An 18967-nucleotide genomic window follows, 5' to 3' on the forward strand; every position below is an offset into this window, starting at 1 on the left:
TTGCTGAGAATTGGACAAATCTCAAATTTTTAGACTATTGCTTGGTAATATGTTGAATTCATATCTTATGGTGTCTATTTCCAATAATAAATCTAATATTAAAGCTATTTCATTATAATTGATAATTAGAGCTTAGGACATCTAGGCACTAAGAAATCATATAAATGGTTATAAAAATTTATGCGTGATAACTTATATAATTTTTATAACTATTTATATGATTTATAATAACTTCTGTTATATGAGAGCAGTTAGACAGAAATTATAGATGAATCATTACAAACTACAAGATGTTCTCACTTCCAAGTGTTCCAGTATGTGCAATACTTAATGTGTGAAGAACTTGATGACTGTACCTTAATTTCAGTCCTGTTTTTGTTCTCCCTTTTTTTACTGTTGTAGAACTCTCTTTGATGTGCTATGCTATTCTAAAAAGAGCTCGTTCCTTCAATATATATATACAGTAGAGTCGTTTATCCGAATCAATTGGGGACTGGGGTGGTTCGGATAACTTATTTTTCGGATAATGAATCATGTACGAAAAAATATATTAATTTATCCCATGTTGAAATTTTTCTCCATTGCGTGTCACTTCGCGTTGAATTTTCGTTGATGTTAAGCCTAACGAAGACTATTGTATCGTTAAAAATTATTTTTTTATTTTGTACAAACAAAATAAATATATTGAAAAATATAAAAACAATAAAAAATTATACTTCAGATGTTAATTTAGTATCAAAAACGTAAAATTTTTCAGTAACCCAAGAAATAGCTGAAGATTGCAGCGCCACAGCACTAGCGAAAATTTAAATTTGCCGACTGGAATGCTTTCGGATAACAGACGTTTCGGGTCCCAGCTTTCGGATAAGTGACGCTCTACTGTATATATTATATATGTCCTAGTGGTGTGCAATCCTTGGGATAAAGAATTCCTTTCTTCATGTTTTCACATGTGCTTTCTCCTTGATCACTAGTCATCCTTGAACGCTCTCCATAGCTAACTCTCTGGCAAGGTCCAAAGAGAAGAAGATCCAAAGAAAAAAGATGGCCATCATACAATTTTCCTCATTCTTATATCCATGTAGTCATCATCTTTACTTTTCTACCAATCAGAATGTGTTCTGAACCTTGATGGTTAGACCTATTCGGATGCATACCTAATGGTATAAGACTGTTATGGCCTACAGCAACAAGCATGCAAGAGGTGTTACAAAACCTCTGAGAGAGAATATTACAAATAAACAACACAAATATGGGACTAAAGTACAATATAGATTTTATTGCTTAGATGTCCTAACTCTACTGATAACATGCTAAACATATTGCAATTTGTTTTTTATAAATCTCTGTTAAAATAATCAGTTTTATAGAAAGTAACAGAAAATTTAATAGTTAATGACAAATTAATACTTAAAGAAAAAATCTTTCTTTCCATCAACATTAATTAAAATTGAAAAAGTTTTGATACTTAACAAGTACTTTTATTGGTACAGTGAAACTAAGAAACTTCATTTAGCTGTACCAATATAATGCAAGATGTTTGCACATGGGTAGTACATAATAAATTTCTTAGATACTGTTAGTTTTATATGTATTAGCTACATTAATCATGGTCATGGATTGCTAGCATTTATTTTTAGCTATTTTATGCATCATAAACACTGGTGTTTTATTTTATTTTTATTTCATTGTTTATTTATTTAAATATTTTGTTTTCAATAATTTTAACTTTGTAACATACTATTCTTTTATTCACTTGAAAATAGCAATTGTAATTTGTGAAGTGTTAAACTTGTAAATTTTAAATGAATGAGTTTTTTTTTAATTTAAACAAAACAAATTTTATTGATCTTCTATTAATATATGTTAAACTGAATATTTAAAATAAAATTTTACATTCATTTAATGGTAAAAATTGAATATATTTTACAGAACATCTAATTCAATATTTAAAATTTTATGAATAAATATGAATTCTTTACTTATTCACTTAGTAAATTACTTAATAGTTTTATCAATTTGTTCTTTACTTTTGAATTTACTTAAAATCAAATGAAAATTTTATAAAATAATTAAATTAAAAAAATATTTAATAAATAACATAATTCATGATTTATTAATTTAATTTATTTTAAAAAGATCAGAGAGGAAATAAACAAATTTTAAATATTATAGTTTAAAACATATCTAAGTAGTTTAGAAAATAAAATTTATGGAATAATTTTTTTTAGAATGTCAGGAATGTGAAATAACTGGATATGTATGCGATTCAATCACAGGAGAATGTCTATGCCCTCCTCACACTACTGGAAAAAATTGTGAAACATGTCTTCCATTGTTTTGGGGCTATGATGCTAAATTTGGATGTAAGGTAATTTAATTTTATTGTATTATTAATTTTTTTTATAAAATTTTCTTTTATAAAATTCAATTTTGATTTAAATATAGTTTCTTACAGAATATAATTGTTTTTAATTTTATATGGACAAAGAAAAATTAAAATGATTTACATTATGACATAGAGTGTAATCTGGCATATTTTTCTCTAATTGAAAATTCTTTTTATAAAGATAATTTAAAAATTTTTAAATTTGAAAATATATGTTAAAAATGAATTTAAAGGATTATATTAGAGATGCATATCCAACTGAATTAATGATGATAGCATTAATTAATCTAAATTCATTTCAAATGTAATTATTTTAGGAGTAGATATAACATTAATTTATTTTAATATTAGCATATTTTAAGCATTGTTGCAAAACAACAATAATGTATAAATTAAGATAAAACTGATGCAAGAATGATTCAAAGTATTTAATTTTTTCTTTTATTTCTAATTTAATATATGGAAGGGAAAAAATCTAACTATGATTAAAATATCTTTCTATTATTTTGAAAATCATTATTTAAAACTTATTAGCTTCATTATGAAAGCCATTTATAATAATTATGCATTTAGTTAATTTTCTCTTCAAGACTATTTTTGTAGAATCGTATATCATGACATCATCTGTATGAATAAGTATATAAATTGTAAGACTAAATTAGGTTAGATATAACATTAATTGTTTTTATTAATTAATTTTAATGTAACATTATTAATTTGTATTTCATTATCTGGACTAAAAATTTTGTCAATATAAAATAGAAAAAAGTTAAATAAGTAGGAAAACAGTTAGATCACCCTATTATAAAATTCTTTTAGTTAAAAAAAAATGAAATTGAAAACTAGATTGTTTGGTTATTTATTTATAAGTTTTAAATACTTTTGAAACTTACATAATTAAATTAGCCTTATACAGTAGAGCGTCGTTTATCCGAAGGTTGGTTATTCGAAACGTCTGTTATCCGAAAGAATTCCAGTCGACAAATTTAAATTTTCGCCAGTGCTGTGGCGCTGCAAATGCTTGCAATCGATGAAAATTCAACGCGAAGCGACACGCAACGGAGAAAAATTTCAACACGGTATAAATTCATATATTTTTTCGTACATGATTGGTTATCCGAAAAATAAGTTATCCGAACAACCCCAGTCCCCAATTGATTCGGATAAACGACGCTCTACTGTATATACATATGAGATTTTTTCAATTAGTGTTTCTCTAGAAATTGAACTATCATAGAAATTTTTTCTAACACCAAAACTACCATAGATATTTTGTTTTTTTTTTAATTGGTGAAGTTGGATAATAAGGATAATATATGAAATGTGTAAACCTTACAAAGAGAACATTGCTATTTGAAAGTCATGTAACACTTAGTACTAACATTTATTTGATAGTTAAACATATACTATTTACCACCTAAGAGGATATTTCTCTATGTTCAATATTTCTATTTTTTCAGAAAAAAGTAATACATGGACTATTTAATGAGTGGAGTTAAGGTGAAAAGCTGATTGGCAGTGATGTTATTGTGTTAAGACAAAATGTTTTGTTGTAAGGCAATGACATCACTGCTAATGAGCTTTTTACACCACTCCTCTTGTCAAATAGTCCATGTATTACTTTTTTTTATGAAAAAATAGAAATATTGAACATAGAGAAATATCCTCTTAGGTAGTAAATAGTATGTTTAACTACCAAATAAATGTTAGTACCAAGTGTTACATGATTTGCATGTAGCAACATTCTCCTTTTCAGTTCAACTATACTAAACAAAAGCAAATTAATGTTTTGAATAATATAAACAGCACTTTGGAATTTCGAATAATGATTATTTATAATCAATTGCTTACATTTTTTAAGCAATAAAAGTAGTATAAGTTTCATTTAATTAGATAAGACAGAATGATGTTTGGCATCATCATTGTCTTTTGAATAAGATTGGTTTTGAATTTGAATATCTAATTAGATAATACTATCAATTCATAATTATCAGGATTAAGTTACATTAGTTAGTTGGTTAATTAAATATGAATTTATTATTTTTTCATATATTACTTGAAAATCAACTGTATTTCAATCTTTCAATGTTATAGCATTTGAAATTTTACCATTTATTTTTAAGAAATTTAAACAGAGCAATAGTATATCAATAACATCATTTGATAGTTCCTTCAGAAATTCAACACTAATATTATGATACTGTATGTAGAAGCAATATGATGGTCTTTCATCTTTTCAATTTATTTTTGTAAATTTCTATTATTAAATTTTCATGTTCATCTAAATAAAAGTATGATTCACTTTATCCAAAATTATTATAATTTCATACCAATAATACATGGATTATGTTGTTATGGATTTGTAATTGAAATAAGATTAAAGTTTGTCAGATATGAGTCTGAAATCTTTTGCATTTTAAAATACAGAAAACTTAAATAATAATGATATTAAATAGAATAAGATGACAATTGTTCTACTTTTATATATGAAAGTTTTTATTTAGTTACAGAAAAATTTTTTATTTGTAGTTTAATTATTCTTACTGCAAGTAAACAATAATAGAAATATTTTTTTGCACTTTAAAAATTTTAAAAAACAAAAAAAAAATTACATTTTCTTTTTTTCCATAATCATTATATTTATTACAATTTCAGCCTTGTAATTGCAATCCTTCTAGCTCACATAAAGAAGAATGTGATCCCCTCACAGGAAAATGTTTATGTTTAGAAGGATATGAAGGTCGAGCATGTGACAAATGTCATTTTGCTTATTATTCATTTCCAAATTGTTTGCCTTGCAATTGTGATATAGATGGAACTGTTCCTACTATGTGCAATAGTGATGGATTCTGCCAATGTGATGAAAATGGCCAATGCCCATGCAAAGTAAGGATTCAATTTTTCATATATACAGTAAAACCTGTCCAAAATGGAAACTGAATAAAACAGAAACCCAACTAAATGGAAAACATTTTTCAGAACAGAGTAATTTTCCATATTTAAAAAAAACCTGTTTAAAGTGGAAACCTGACAAACTGGAAAAAATATTTGGTACCATGCAATTCCAGTTTATGCAGGTTTTACTGTATTTGTTTCATAATAATTTTATTTTCATTTTACATTTTATAATAATTATGCATTTAGAATATTATCTCTTCAAGACTATTTTTGTAGAATCGTATATCATGACATCATCTGTATGAATAAGTATATAAATTGTAAGACTAAATTAGGTTAGATATAACATTAATTGTTTTTATTAATTAATTTTAATGTAACATTATTAATTTGTATTTCATTATCTGGACTAAAAATTTTGTCAATATAAAATAGAAAAAAGTTAAATAAGTAGGAAAACAGTTAGATCACCCTATTATAAAATTCTTTTAGTTAAAAAAAAATGAAATTGAAAACTAGATTGTTTGGTTATTTATTTATAAGTTTTAAATACTTTTGAAACTTACATAATTAAATTAGCCTTATACAGTAGAGCGTCGTTTATCCGAAGGTTGGTTATTCGAAACGTCTGTTATCCGAAAGAATTCCAGTCGACAAATTTAAATTTTCGCCAGTGCTGTGGCGCTGCAAATGCTTGCAATCGATGAAAATTCAACGCGAAGCGACACGCAACGGAGAAAAATTTCAACACGGTATAAATTCATATATTTTTTCGTACATGATTGGTTATCCGAAAAATAAGTTATCCGAACAACCCCAGTCCCCAATTGATTCGGATAAACGACGCTCTACTGTATATATATATGAGATTTTTTCAATTAGTGTTTCTCTAGAAATTGAACTATCATAGAAATTTTTTCTAACACCAAAACTACCATAGATATTTTGTTTTTTTTTAATTGGTGAAGTTGGATAATAAGGATAATATATGAAATGTGTAAACCTTACAAAGAGAACATTGCTATTTGAAAGTCATGTAACACTTAGTACTAACATTTATTTGATAGTTAAACATATACTATTTACCACCTAAGAGGATATTTCTCTATGTTCAATATTTCTATTTTTTCAGAAAAAAGTAATACATGGACTATTTAATGAGTGGAGTTAAGGTGAAAAGCTGATTGGCAGTGATGTTATTGTGTTAAGACAAAATGTTTTGTTGTAAGGCAATGACATCACTGCTAATGAGCTTTTTACACCACTCCTCTTGTCAAATAGTCCATGTATTACTTTTTTTTATGAAAAAATAGAAATATTGAACATAGAGAAATATCCTCTTAGGTAGTAAATAGTATGTTTAACTACCAAATAAATGTTAGTACCAAGTGTTACATGATTTGCATGTAGCAACATTCTCCTTTTCAGTTCAACTATACTAAACAAAAGCAAATTAATGTTTTGAATAATATAAACAGCACTTTGGAATTTCGAATAATGATTATTTATAATCAATTGCTTACATTTTTTAAGCAATAAAAGTAGTATAAGTTTCATTTAATTAGATAAGACAGAATGATGTTTGGCATCATCATTGTCTTTTGAATAAGATTGGTTTTGAATTTGAATATCTAATTAGATAATACTATCAATTCATAATTATCAGGATTAAGTTACATTAGTTAGTTGGTTAATTAAATATGAATTTATTATTTTTTCATATATTACTTGAAAATCAACTGTATTTCAATCTTTCAATGTTATAGCATTTGAAATTTTACCATTTATTTTTAAGAAATTTAAACAGAGCAATAGTATATCAATAACATCATTTGATAGTTCCTTCAGAAATTCAACACTAATATTATGATACTGTATGTAGAAGCAATATGATGGTCTTTCATCTTTTCAATTTATTTTTGTAAATTTCTATTATTAAATTTTCATGTTCATCTAAATAAAAGTATGATTCACTTTATCCAAAATTATTATAATTTCATACCAATAATACATGGATTATGTTGTTATGGATTTGTAATTGAAATAAGATTAAAGTTTGTCAGATATGAGTCTGAAATCTTTTGCATTTTAAAATACAGAAAACTTAAATAATAATGATATTAAATAGAATAAGATGACAATTGTTCTACTTTTATATATGAAAGTTTTTATTTAGTTACAGAAAAATTTTTTATTTGTAGTTTAATTATTCTTACTGCAAGTAAACAATAATAGAAATATTTTTTTGCACTTTAAAAATTTTAAAAAACAAAAAAAAAATTACATTTTCTTTTTTTCCATAATCATTATATTTATTACAATTTCAGCCTTGTAATTGCAATCCTTCTAGCTCACATAAAGAAGAATGTGATCCCCTCACAGGAAAATGTTTATGTTTAGAAGGATATGAAGGCCGAGCATGTGACAAATGTCATTTTGCTTATTATTCATTTCCAAATTGTTTGCCTTGCAATTGTGATATAGATGGAACTGTTCCTACTATGTGCAATAGTGATGGATTCTGCCAATGTGATGAAAATGGCCAATGCCCATGCAAAGTAAGGATTCAATTTTTCATATATACAGTAAAACCTGTCCAAAATGGAAACTGAATAAAACAGAAATCCAACTAAATGGAAAACATTTTTCAGAACAGAGTAATTTTCCATATTTAAAAAAACCTGTTTAAAGTGGAAACCTGACAAACTGGAAAAAATATTTGGTACCATGCAATTCCAGTTTATGCAGGTTTTACTGTATTTGTTTCATAATAATTTTATTTTCATTTTACATTTTATAATAAAAAGTATTCTCCAATCTTTTACAGATAAAGTATGGTAGAATAGCTTTTATAATGAAAGAAGCATAAATTTCTTATTTTTTTGATAGTAACAAGAGTGGAAAAATTTCTAATGAGAATTTTAATAATATAAAATAGTTTGAATGAAGATGTAGAGATCATTTAATTATAAATGTAACTTAAACTCTAGTTATACCAAAGTTTAAGTTCATTGTATATAGTCTATTTTATTTAAGAGTTTAATAAATTAATTAACTTCAGAAAATATAGTTTCTAAATGAATATTTTGAACTGTTGTTCTGATAGCAGATTTTATAATTATATTTTTGATTGCTTTAGAAATGTATTTTTAAATTCATTTAATATTTCTTATTGCAGTTATAATAAACTGAAAGTAATAATAGGACTGTAAAAATATACAAATAATGCTGATTCACAATATAGCTTTAAGCTATAATCTATAATAATCTTATAATCACAATTAATCAACTAATTACAAATCTCTATAAATTCATATTTTTTTCTGAAAAAGAAAGCATGAATTTTTAATTAAAGGACTTCTGTTGATGCTAATTTTTGGAAAAGACAGAATTGTTGAGAATTTCCATATTGTTAAAAATGCTAAATATTCGTGTCGGCCCGGGTTGAATTTTCGTTGATGCGTAACAAAAAGTTCCTGTTTTTGAAAAAGATAATCGTGGCTATTGTATCGTTTGAAATTATTTTTTTATTTTGCACAAACAATATACAGTTTAACCCGATTATAATGTCATCGAATGTAACAACAACCCTAATATAACATCAGATTTTTATTGATCCTATGATTTTACTATACTAGATAATGCTTAAAAAAGCCCACTTGTAATGACATAAAACCATTTTAACATCATATTTGACGCACTTCCAAATTTACAAAATTAGATTACAAATTTTATTTAACATAGAAGAAACTACGTGTTCAGTCCTAAGGTCAGAGTTCACTTCTTAGAATGACTGTGGATGGTACTCTCTCCTACCCGACTTTGGTGGGGTGAGGTGGCTGTTTTGCCTGTTTGTAGAAGAGGGTCGCCATTTTGTATTTTATTTTGACTCGATTCTTGGTCCCCTGACTACCTACGAGTCTGGATTTTTTATGCGCAAATGATTTGGACACCTAATACTCTGTGCTAAATATCAACTCTCGACATGTACTCCTTCATACCTCTATGCTGGTAAGAATGAGTGGCAGTACAATTTTATAAACAAGACATAGTCTTGTCAATAAGTCAAATAAGAAAGAAATTATTATAGAAGAAATATATTCAAAGGAAGAAATGAAGTCATTTCTTCNAATATCAACTCTCGACATGTACTCCTTCATACCTCTATGCTGGTAAGAATGAGTGGCAGTACAATTTTATAAACAAGACATAGTCTTGTCAATAAGTCAAATAAGAAAGAAATTATTATAGAAGAAATATATTCAAAGGAAGAAATGAAGTCATTTCTTCCTTTGAATATATTCTGTATTTGACTTACTGAACTCTTAAGAACTAATTGGGCTCAAAAATTTTCTTAAATATATTTTTCTGTTTTAGGAAGAAAAAAATGGTTCAATGTTTCATAAAACAATAACATTTTTAATATCATTTTACATCACACTATCTTTTATTTCAGTTTAATTTACTTTATAATTTATATATTTATTCCCTATATTTAATTTTATGGCTTGTTTTTACTTGGCATTTTTCAATAATTATCAATATAATTCAAATAATTTCTATCGTATTTCTGTTGAGAGGACTTCCCTTCATAATAATAATAATAAATAAATATTATTATTATGTTGGGTTTTGTGAGTTATACTCAGTTCACACTGGTGGCTCTGTACTATGCTGGACCAGAGTCAAGGCATAGCAACCAAAACAAAACTAAAATTAAATAAGTGTGTCAGTGTGTGTGTCTGTATTCAGGAATTTCCTCACAATGTGGCATGTATTCAATATAGTGGCCTTCTGTAGTGTGATGTATGTATTTCTACTCAATTGTAATGTTCCCAGGCTTTTGTGTAGTGTGTATGGTATCACACCTGTACAGGAGAGAACGACAGGTACAATAAGCACCCTTTCCATCCTCCACAGATGCCTTATTTCCTGGGCAAGTTCTGTGTACTTGCTAATTTTTTCAGTGCATGTGTTTTGTACATTGTGGGTGTTTGGAATGGCTATGTCTATAATGTATGTGATTTTATTGTGTTTGTCAATGAGTGTGATGTCTGGTCTGTTGTGATAAATTGTTTTATCTGTGATTATGGCTCTGTCGTAGTACATTTTGTGCGTGTTGTTTTCCAATACTGTCTGTGGAATATACTTGTAGTATGGTTCGTGGATGTCTGCCAATTTGTGTTTCTTTGCAAGCTCTTGGTGTATTATATTTGCTACTTGATTGTGTCTATGTAAGTAATCTGTCTGTGCCAAGAGCTTGCAACCAGAAGTGATGTGTTGTATAGTTTCTGGCATGATGTGACATTTTCTGCATGTGTCATTTGTGAGTGTTGTATCTTTGAGTATGTGTTTTCTGTAGTTTTTAGTATTTATGACCTGATCCTGTATGGCAATCATGAATCCTTCCGTCTCCCCAAAGAGGCATCCCCGATCTAACCAGCTGTTTGACGCAGTTTTGTCAACAAAATCCTGGGCCAGGTCATAAGGATGCCTGCCATGGAGTGCCTTTCGAGCCCACGATTGCTTGATGGTGTCTATGCTTTTTATGTGTTGTGTCATGTCTGTATGATGTGAGTGTAAGTTTAATGGTGTGTTATTTGAGTCTGCTAGAGTTACTGCTTTATGTAACTGTGATGTTTCTTGTTTCTTGTAGAAAAACTCTCGCAGTGACTGTATTTGTTTGTAGTGAAGGTTAACTATGTCAATCAGGCCACGTCCGCCTTCTTTACGTGGAAGGGTTAATCTTTCTGTGGCGGATTTAGGATGATGTTGTTTATGCTTAGTAAGTGTTGTTCTTGTTTTCCTTTGGAGTTGCTCGAGATCTGTGTGAGTCCAATGTATAACTCCAAAAGAGTATGTGAGTACTGGGATGACATATGTGTTTATTGCTTTAACTGTGTGTTTTGCATTTAACTGTGTTCTAAGTATAGCGTTTAACCTACTTTGGTATTCTTTAATTAATCGTTGCTTTATTTGTGTATGTTCTGTTAGTTTGGCCTGTTGGAATCCTAAGTACTTGTAGAACTCGCCCTCTTCCATGGATTCAATAACGTCTCCATTTCCAAGTGCAAAATCTCCTTTCTTCAGGATTCCTTTTTCTATGTGAAGTTTTTCGCATTTGTCTAAGCCATTTGTATGTCCTTAGTGTATGAGTGTGTGATTTGTAGGAGTTGATGAAGTTGTTTCTGTGTGGACGCATAAAGTTTTATGTCATCCATGTACATGAGATGTGACAGTGTAAACTGTGTTGTTTTTTCATGTCTGATATTGTAGCCATAATGTGTGTTGTTTAACATGTTGGATAATGAGTTCAGGGCTAGGCAGAACCAGAGAGGACTCAAGGAATCTCCTTGAAAAATTCCTCACCTAATGAATATTTCATTTGTTTGTATGGAAGTGTTACTAACCCTGAGATGAAGTGTTGTTCTTCAGTGCTGCATAGTGTTTTCGAAGAATGCAATGAGTGATGGATGTATTTTGTACAGTACATGTGTAGAATATGTAGCAGCCAACTGTGTGGAACACTGTCGAATGCTTTTCTGTAGTCTATATATGCCATGTGTATGTTTCTGTGTTGTTTGTGTGCTTGTCGTAGAATGACTGAATCTATGAGTAATTGTTCTTTGCATCCCTTGTGATTTCTACGGCAACCTTTTTGTTGTTCTGTAAGAATGTTGTGTTCTTCTACGTGTTTGTATATTTTGTTTGTGATACAGGATGTCAATAATTTGTAGAGTGTTGGAAGGCATGTAATTAATCTGTATTGTGTGGGATCTGTGGTGTTGTTGTGTTTAGGTTTCATATAGGTGATGCTGAGTAAGAAATTTTGGCATGTCTTGTGGATTGATGATGATGTGTGTTAGATGTTTAGCTAGTTCCTGGTGCAGTGATGTAAACTTTTTGTACTAGAAATTGTGAATGTTGTCTACACCAGGTGTCTTTCAGTTGTGTGTTCTGTTAACAGCGTAGTGGATGTCGTGTACATTTATTTCAGCACAAAATTTGAATTTTTAATTTTTATAAAATGATTATTTTTTATTTCAGAAAAATGTTATAGGATTTAAATGTGATGAATGCAAAGCTGGAACATTTAGTTTGACATTTAATAATAAAGAAGGCTGCTTAGAATGTTTTTGTTTTGGCAGAAGTACAGAATGTGAAGAAGCATATATGGTTTGGTCTCAGGTATTTCTTTATATTTATATAAAATATACTTATAATAATTAATTTTTAATTTTATTTTTGAAAAATTGGTAGAAACTTCTACATTTTGAATATAAAAAGAATAAACAAACAATCTAAATAAAAGAAAAATAAATGTATATTTTCTACAAGTGAACATATTGATGAAATTTTGATTATAAATGAAAAAATTGCAATGTAATTTTTATATTTAAAAAAATTAGTATGGTTAGTTTTGTAAATGACAAAAATTATATATTGAAGTTTTGTTTCCATGTGAGCACCCAATGATATTTGTCCTGAACTAAACTTTACCTCAGTGTCTGTAGAGGTGTTGATCTGATCACCCCGTGGACAGATCTACTCTACAAAAGTATTTGATAGATTGAAAAAATTAAGACTGCTAGAGATTAGAAGAAGGCTTTTTATCATTGACTTCTGATTTTGTAGTTTATAATGTTTTGGTTGTTAATACTTAAAATTCAATTCCAAATTTTAAATTTTTATAAATTATTTTCATACTTAATAGAAGACTTGCCTATCTGATATAAAATACCTTAACAAATATAGTATCATTATACAATTTTACAATTTTAATTTTTAACAGATTACAGGGTTAAACAGAAAGCTGGTTTTAGAGTATGGAAATACTCAACTATCTCTTCTCTATGGACTTTATGTGATACCTGGTCATAGGGGAAATATTCGGATTGGAGTTCTTGGAAATATTAAACAACCACTATATTGGATGTTACCTCAGGAATACCTAGGTGATAAAGTATGAAAATTTTTCTTGTCTTAATTATTTTTTCATTAATGCATCAAGTCTTAGTTAAGTTAGAAAAGTGAGTTAGTTGATCAGCTAATTCAATAAATTCTGTTTACACAACTTGAAAAGAATTTAGATCTGAAAAGATCAGATGTATAAGTTGCAATAAATTATTTATTGAATTAGTTTATTTGTGAGTTGTACAAATTTACTTGTATTGTTTTTAGGGAATAACACAACTTTATTAAAATTAAAATTTATATTTTTTACTGAAGGTAAGGTATTTATATAATCACTTCAATCAATTTTATTGAAAATGTAATTAAAATCAGTGATATTCTGGGTTAATAATATTAGGTGAGGCAGAACTGTTTGAAATTTCTGATAATTCTTATCTCCAAAATGGTTGTGGGTATGGCAGGAAACCACCAGCATCTTGAATGAAATTATGGAAAAGATTTGATTTATTCAAAACTTTTTGAAAATGAAGAGTTTTTTTATTGTCAAGGTATGAACAGCAAACATCAGCCTATTTTTCAGTAATTAAGGGATTAATGTCCAGTTTCATGAAAATCTGGTTAACTTCAGTTGGAAATTAACAAGAAATGTGCACTTAATTATTTTGCACAAAAAACAATAATAAAACCTACCAATAACAAAACTTTGAAATGTTAATGTTTTCAAAGTTTCTTGTCCTATTCAATTGTTGTACTTCTTAATACTCACAACTTGACAAACTGTATGATAAGTCCTACATTTGTCAAGTTGTAAAATTTAAGAAGTACAGATATGGAAATTTTAATTAATGAAATTTGAAATATAAGTTACAAAGGTACAAAATATGATTCATGAATATTAATTAATTAAGGCTATTACATTTAAAGGAATACTTTTATATTCATCATGATTTATGACTCACTTTATAATTTGGTTCAATTAACACTTAACACAGTTAGCAGTTCACTCTTTACTTAATCATCCTTCAAACTTCATAGCTTTCTAGTTTCACAGCAACAATAGTCACAGCAAATTGTTACAGAAGAATCTCATTTTAATGGATTGCTCGAGCAACCAAAAATTATCCATTATTCTGAGAATCTGTTATATTGCAAACAACAGATTTCCGACACATCCAGGAAAATATCTATTATTTAAAAAATTTCTATTTTTTTAATTCCTATATATAAGAAATACCATACTTGAAATTATTCAGTTTCTTGAAATCTCTATTCTTTATCCTATAGAAACACATATGTTTGTAACATATGAGCATATTATATCGTATATGATTGTATATTATGCCATACATCTGTACGACAAAGCTGACAAAAACTGTACATACTGTAAGCATAAAAAGAGGCAAATTACATATGCTCATTAGAACTTTGCTTGACTTCATGATTTGTTAAAAAACTCATCCATCTTGGTTTCTTTTAATGCCACTTTTCTGTATATTGAATACAACACTACTTGATATTAGCAATGTCATGTACAGTACAGCCTGTTTATCTATGCTGAAACTTGTCAGGAAGGTTTTCGTGATTTGGAAATACAGGTAGGCCTCCTACAACGCGGTATCTTTACAATGCGTTTTCGCTCCAACGCGGTTGGAAAAATGCAGAAATTTTCTTACAACACGGTTTACGGTATTTAGAAACGAATTATCTTCACATAACAGAAAAATCGCAACGGATTACGTGATACGAGCCGCAGTTCGGCATATTGAGCTAGAAGTCTTTGAAAACAGCTGTTTGTGGATGTTGGCATGTTATTCCCTTGAAAGTTTCAGGGAAAGACCGGTTTCTAGACCGATGTGAATCAGTTACTGTAAACACTCAAATATATAACTGAATTTTTTATCATTTATACTCTTTCAATAAGTGGGGACCACAAAAATGGTCCAAAATACAGTATAAACTTCTATTGGGTGTATATTTTTAACAACATAGTGAAAGGAAGTTATTTTTTGCGATTTTTACTGTCCACAAAACTGATTGAAAAATTTTTAGCCATAACAATGCTGAATGAAAAGAAAGAACCATCGTTAAAAGGGAAATTTATAACTCTTCAAACAAAGATAGAAATTTTGGATCGAATTAAATATCAAGAGCGGATAGCTGATATCGGTAGGCATTTTAATTTAAATGAGTCGACGATTCGGTCGGGAGAAAAGATCAGAAATTTGGTCACATCCAGATCATCTATTCTTGCAAAAAATGTTGCTCGTCGGAGAGCACCTATAATGGAAAAAATGGAACAAGCGCTAATATTATGGGTAGAAGATATGAACAAGAAACGGTTGCCTTTAAATAAAACTGCACTTAAACACAAAGCCTTAAAATATTTGATTATTTAAAACAAATGGGACAGTCGTCAGCTGATGAAACCAGTGTTAAATTCGTGGCTAGCAATGGCTGATTTGAAAAACTCAAAAAACGCCATTCAAACGCCAAGTTTTCTCTTTTTAGAACTGAATCCCAGTTTTTGTATTAAGTTGGTGTCTCCTATAACGCGATTTCCCACAATGCAGTATTTTCAAGGAACGTATCTACTGCGTTGTAGGAGGCCTACCTGTACTTGATGGCCTTGTTAAATTTCGGCACTACACTTGGACCAATGACAGTGTTCATTAGGTGACCCCTCCTCAATCATATTAGTTGGCTGACTTTCTTTTGTACAATTCTTAAATTGTATATATCCCTTTTAATAAAAAGTAAAACATCTGGATACGAGTCCAATTTTTTTTCCCATGTCTAATCACCAGGAACAACTATTTCCATTGCAGAGACAACCTTTCTTTAGAGGCTATGCCTCTGCACAAATATGTATATATCCCAAATGTAACAAGTCAAACTCTATAAATTTCCTGGAAACAAATATCCCAAATATTAACTAAACGTTGAAAAAAATGTAAAGTTTACAATAGATTTGGGGTAGAAAAAATCCATTATTCCAAGAAATCCATTCTACTATCTGTTAAAAAGAGATTCTATTGTATTTACAAATTGATGAATTACCTCATTTTTAGTGATGTGTATAATAGCATTTCTTTCACTGCTGATCATCAAGACATTATTTAATATTTTTTGGTTTATTGTGGACCTGATTCTAGTCTCTACTAATTCAAATTTTTAGAAACAATTTTCACACTTATCAAAACCAATTGAAAGAGTTGCTAGAATTCTATATAAATGAAACAGAAACAGAAAGAATAATTGAAGATTGCTCTGAGGTAAAAATTTGATTATAATTAAGTAAGAATCCTGTTGCATTGCATGCATACTATAGTGTTATGCAAGTCTGCATCTTCCAACATCAAAACTCTTCTGTAAAAAATGTCTTTTGCAGATCTCTGATGTGACCACCATTTAGCTGTTTGCACTTTCTACAATCTGATATTTCAAATTCTATCCCATTTTCTAGCTTCTAAAAGAGGCTTTTCTTGTTTGGCTATGAAAATAATGCATACAACTTATCTAGGGATCCAAAAAAGATACAACAATAGTCAAGTAACATGTCTCCATTATAATCAAGTTTGATATATGATTGAAAGATCTTGTATAGATGCAGCTAGGATTCATTTGTTGCATTTTTGTTTGGAATCCACTGTGAATTCCTCTCATTATTGCTGCCTTAACTGAAAACTGCCCAATTGCATTTTTTCGAATCAGTGTTGTTCAGTATTTCTGAAACAGAGCTGTTACTGTTAAAAATACTGCTGTTTCTGAGCCTTTGAATTCAGATACATAACAATCAGTGATGATTACACCTCACAGCTAGCATGTGAAAAAAAGTCAAGTCAATTAAAAATCTAAAATGTGGGAAATAGACAAAATGAACTCTTTAACTTTTAATTCTGTTGATGAATACTTCAGGCTCTGCCAGTTGAAAATCTGTCTTTATGTTCATCAACAGATCTTAAAAATAAAAAATAAAAACAAAACAGTAAATAAATTTTTAAGAAATTAAAAACAAAATTCTGTTGAAAAATATGTCTACAATACTTTTTACATCTACTATTGATTTATGAATTAATCATTAGTAGTTGCTCAGGCTGCCCTGGACAGAATGCCACTGATTAAAACAAAGTTATTTATATCAATATATATATATATTTTTTTAAATGTTTATTTTAAAAAAGAATATAAATAACTTTCTGTATAATGTTTATTTATATTAAATTCAATAATATTGTATAATATTGATAGAATCCAATGAAATGTTGATTCAGACTTTAAAAAAAAGCGTTTACACTTATAAACAGAATTGAACTGTTGCATGAGCTTTGTAAGCACCCAAAATTCAAGCTAAAGTATTTAATATGGTAGAGTTTTCCTGTAATATTCATCAAGGACATGATCTAATCAGAATTCCAAATAGCTTATATTTTGATGTCCATACCAAATTTGGTTGAGATTGGTAAATGTTTTTGGAGGAGTTTTTTAAATCCAATGACATTTGAAGGTAAATGAATGAGGTTTATTCACTCAGCTCAATATTATTATTTTTTAAGAAATGAATATAATACTGACAATGAGTTGTTTGAAATTTTTAATATTGAATTATTTTAAATTTACAATTTAGAATAATGAGTCAATATCAAATGCTGATGTATCAAATAAGGAAGATCAAAATATTGATTATTATATATAGAAATATCAAACATTAAAAATCAATATCATGTATCAGGGATGGCAAACTTATTTTATGCATATCAAAGTGGCAAGTTGAAAAAAATAACTGGCATATGACATAACATGTGATTTTATTTATTTTTACTGTATAAATGAAAAAATTATTTTAAGTTTTTTATTATGGTTTTATCTTTAGCTCAATATATCATCATTCTTTCTCAATCATCCTTTTTAAATTTATGCTAATTAAAGTAGACCACTTCATTTCTTTAAAAATAGTTGTTCTAAGTCTAAAACTTTGGCATGAATAAATTATTTCAAAAATAATTATACTACCTACTGCATGGCATGTGGATTCTAAAAGGTTTACTATCCCTGTTATAGATAAATTCTGAATATCAATATTTTAGATTTTTAGAATAGTGATATCAATATTTTAAACATGTGTCCATTTCAGTTTGATATATAGGTTATTGACACAGCACTATTCATGACTAGCTTCCAAGACTGGTTTTCATATTTAGTATTTTAATAAGGGATGGACCAAGTAGGGTTTTTGGTCAAATAATAAACACCAAGTAATTGATAGGATGTTTCTGTTGCCAAATACTGAAAATTCTTGCCTTTCTGACTACCAAATACCAAACATTAGTTCATTTATTTGGAACTGCCTGAAAGAGAAGGTTTAAATTGAGCCTTAGAATAGGATCTTTATCTTACTCTAAGGACAGCATCTTCTATTCATTAAAAGGTTAAATCTTGCCATCAAGGTCTGTCATTTTTTGTAAGTAGAACATACAGTACAATTATTAATAAATAATAATTACTCAAGATCATTTATTACAGTTTTATTTGTTATTTTCATTCTATTTTATATTTTATCTTTCCCCTCTTCTTTCTCTTTCTGAACTAAAATGACATTATTTATCCAAATACCAAACACTTATTTTATGGATGAATATACTAGAACAGCGATTCCCAACCTGTGGTACGCGTACCCCTAGGGGTACGCGATAGGTTGTTTAGGGGTACAGAAAAAAGTTAGTTATTATGGCAGAAAAAATAATATATTATGTATCACAAACTAATAGT

At 28.4% G+C, this 18967-nt stretch overlaps 1 protein-coding gene across 1 annotated transcript in view; it reads left to right on the plus strand.

Annotated features, from left to right (window-relative positions):
• LOC111618236 (laminin subunit alpha-1-like) overlaps nucleotides 1-18967 on the plus strand; it is a 270556-nt gene that overhangs the window by 110018 nt on the left and 141571 nt on the right. The window contains exons 27-31 of the mRNA XM_023359721.1: nucleotides 2232-2371; nucleotides 5045-5275; nucleotides 7609-7845; nucleotides 12335-12475; nucleotides 13080-13250. Coding sequence (XP_023215489.1) covers nucleotides 2232-2371; nucleotides 5045-5275; nucleotides 7609-7845; nucleotides 12335-12475; nucleotides 13080-13250 — 920 coding nt within the window. The remainder of the gene's footprint in view (nucleotides 1-2231; nucleotides 2372-5044; nucleotides 5276-7608; nucleotides 7846-12334; nucleotides 12476-13079; nucleotides 13251-18967) is intronic.

The sequence above is a fragment of the Centruroides sculpturatus genome, unplaced genomic scaffold, assembly GCF_000671375.1.
Source record: "Centruroides sculpturatus isolate CEXI.00-Female unplaced genomic scaffold, Cexi_2.0 scaffold205, whole genome shotgun sequence".
In the NCBI taxonomy this organism is placed as follows: Eukaryota; Metazoa; Arthropoda; class Arachnida; order Scorpiones; family Buthidae; genus Centruroides; species Centruroides sculpturatus.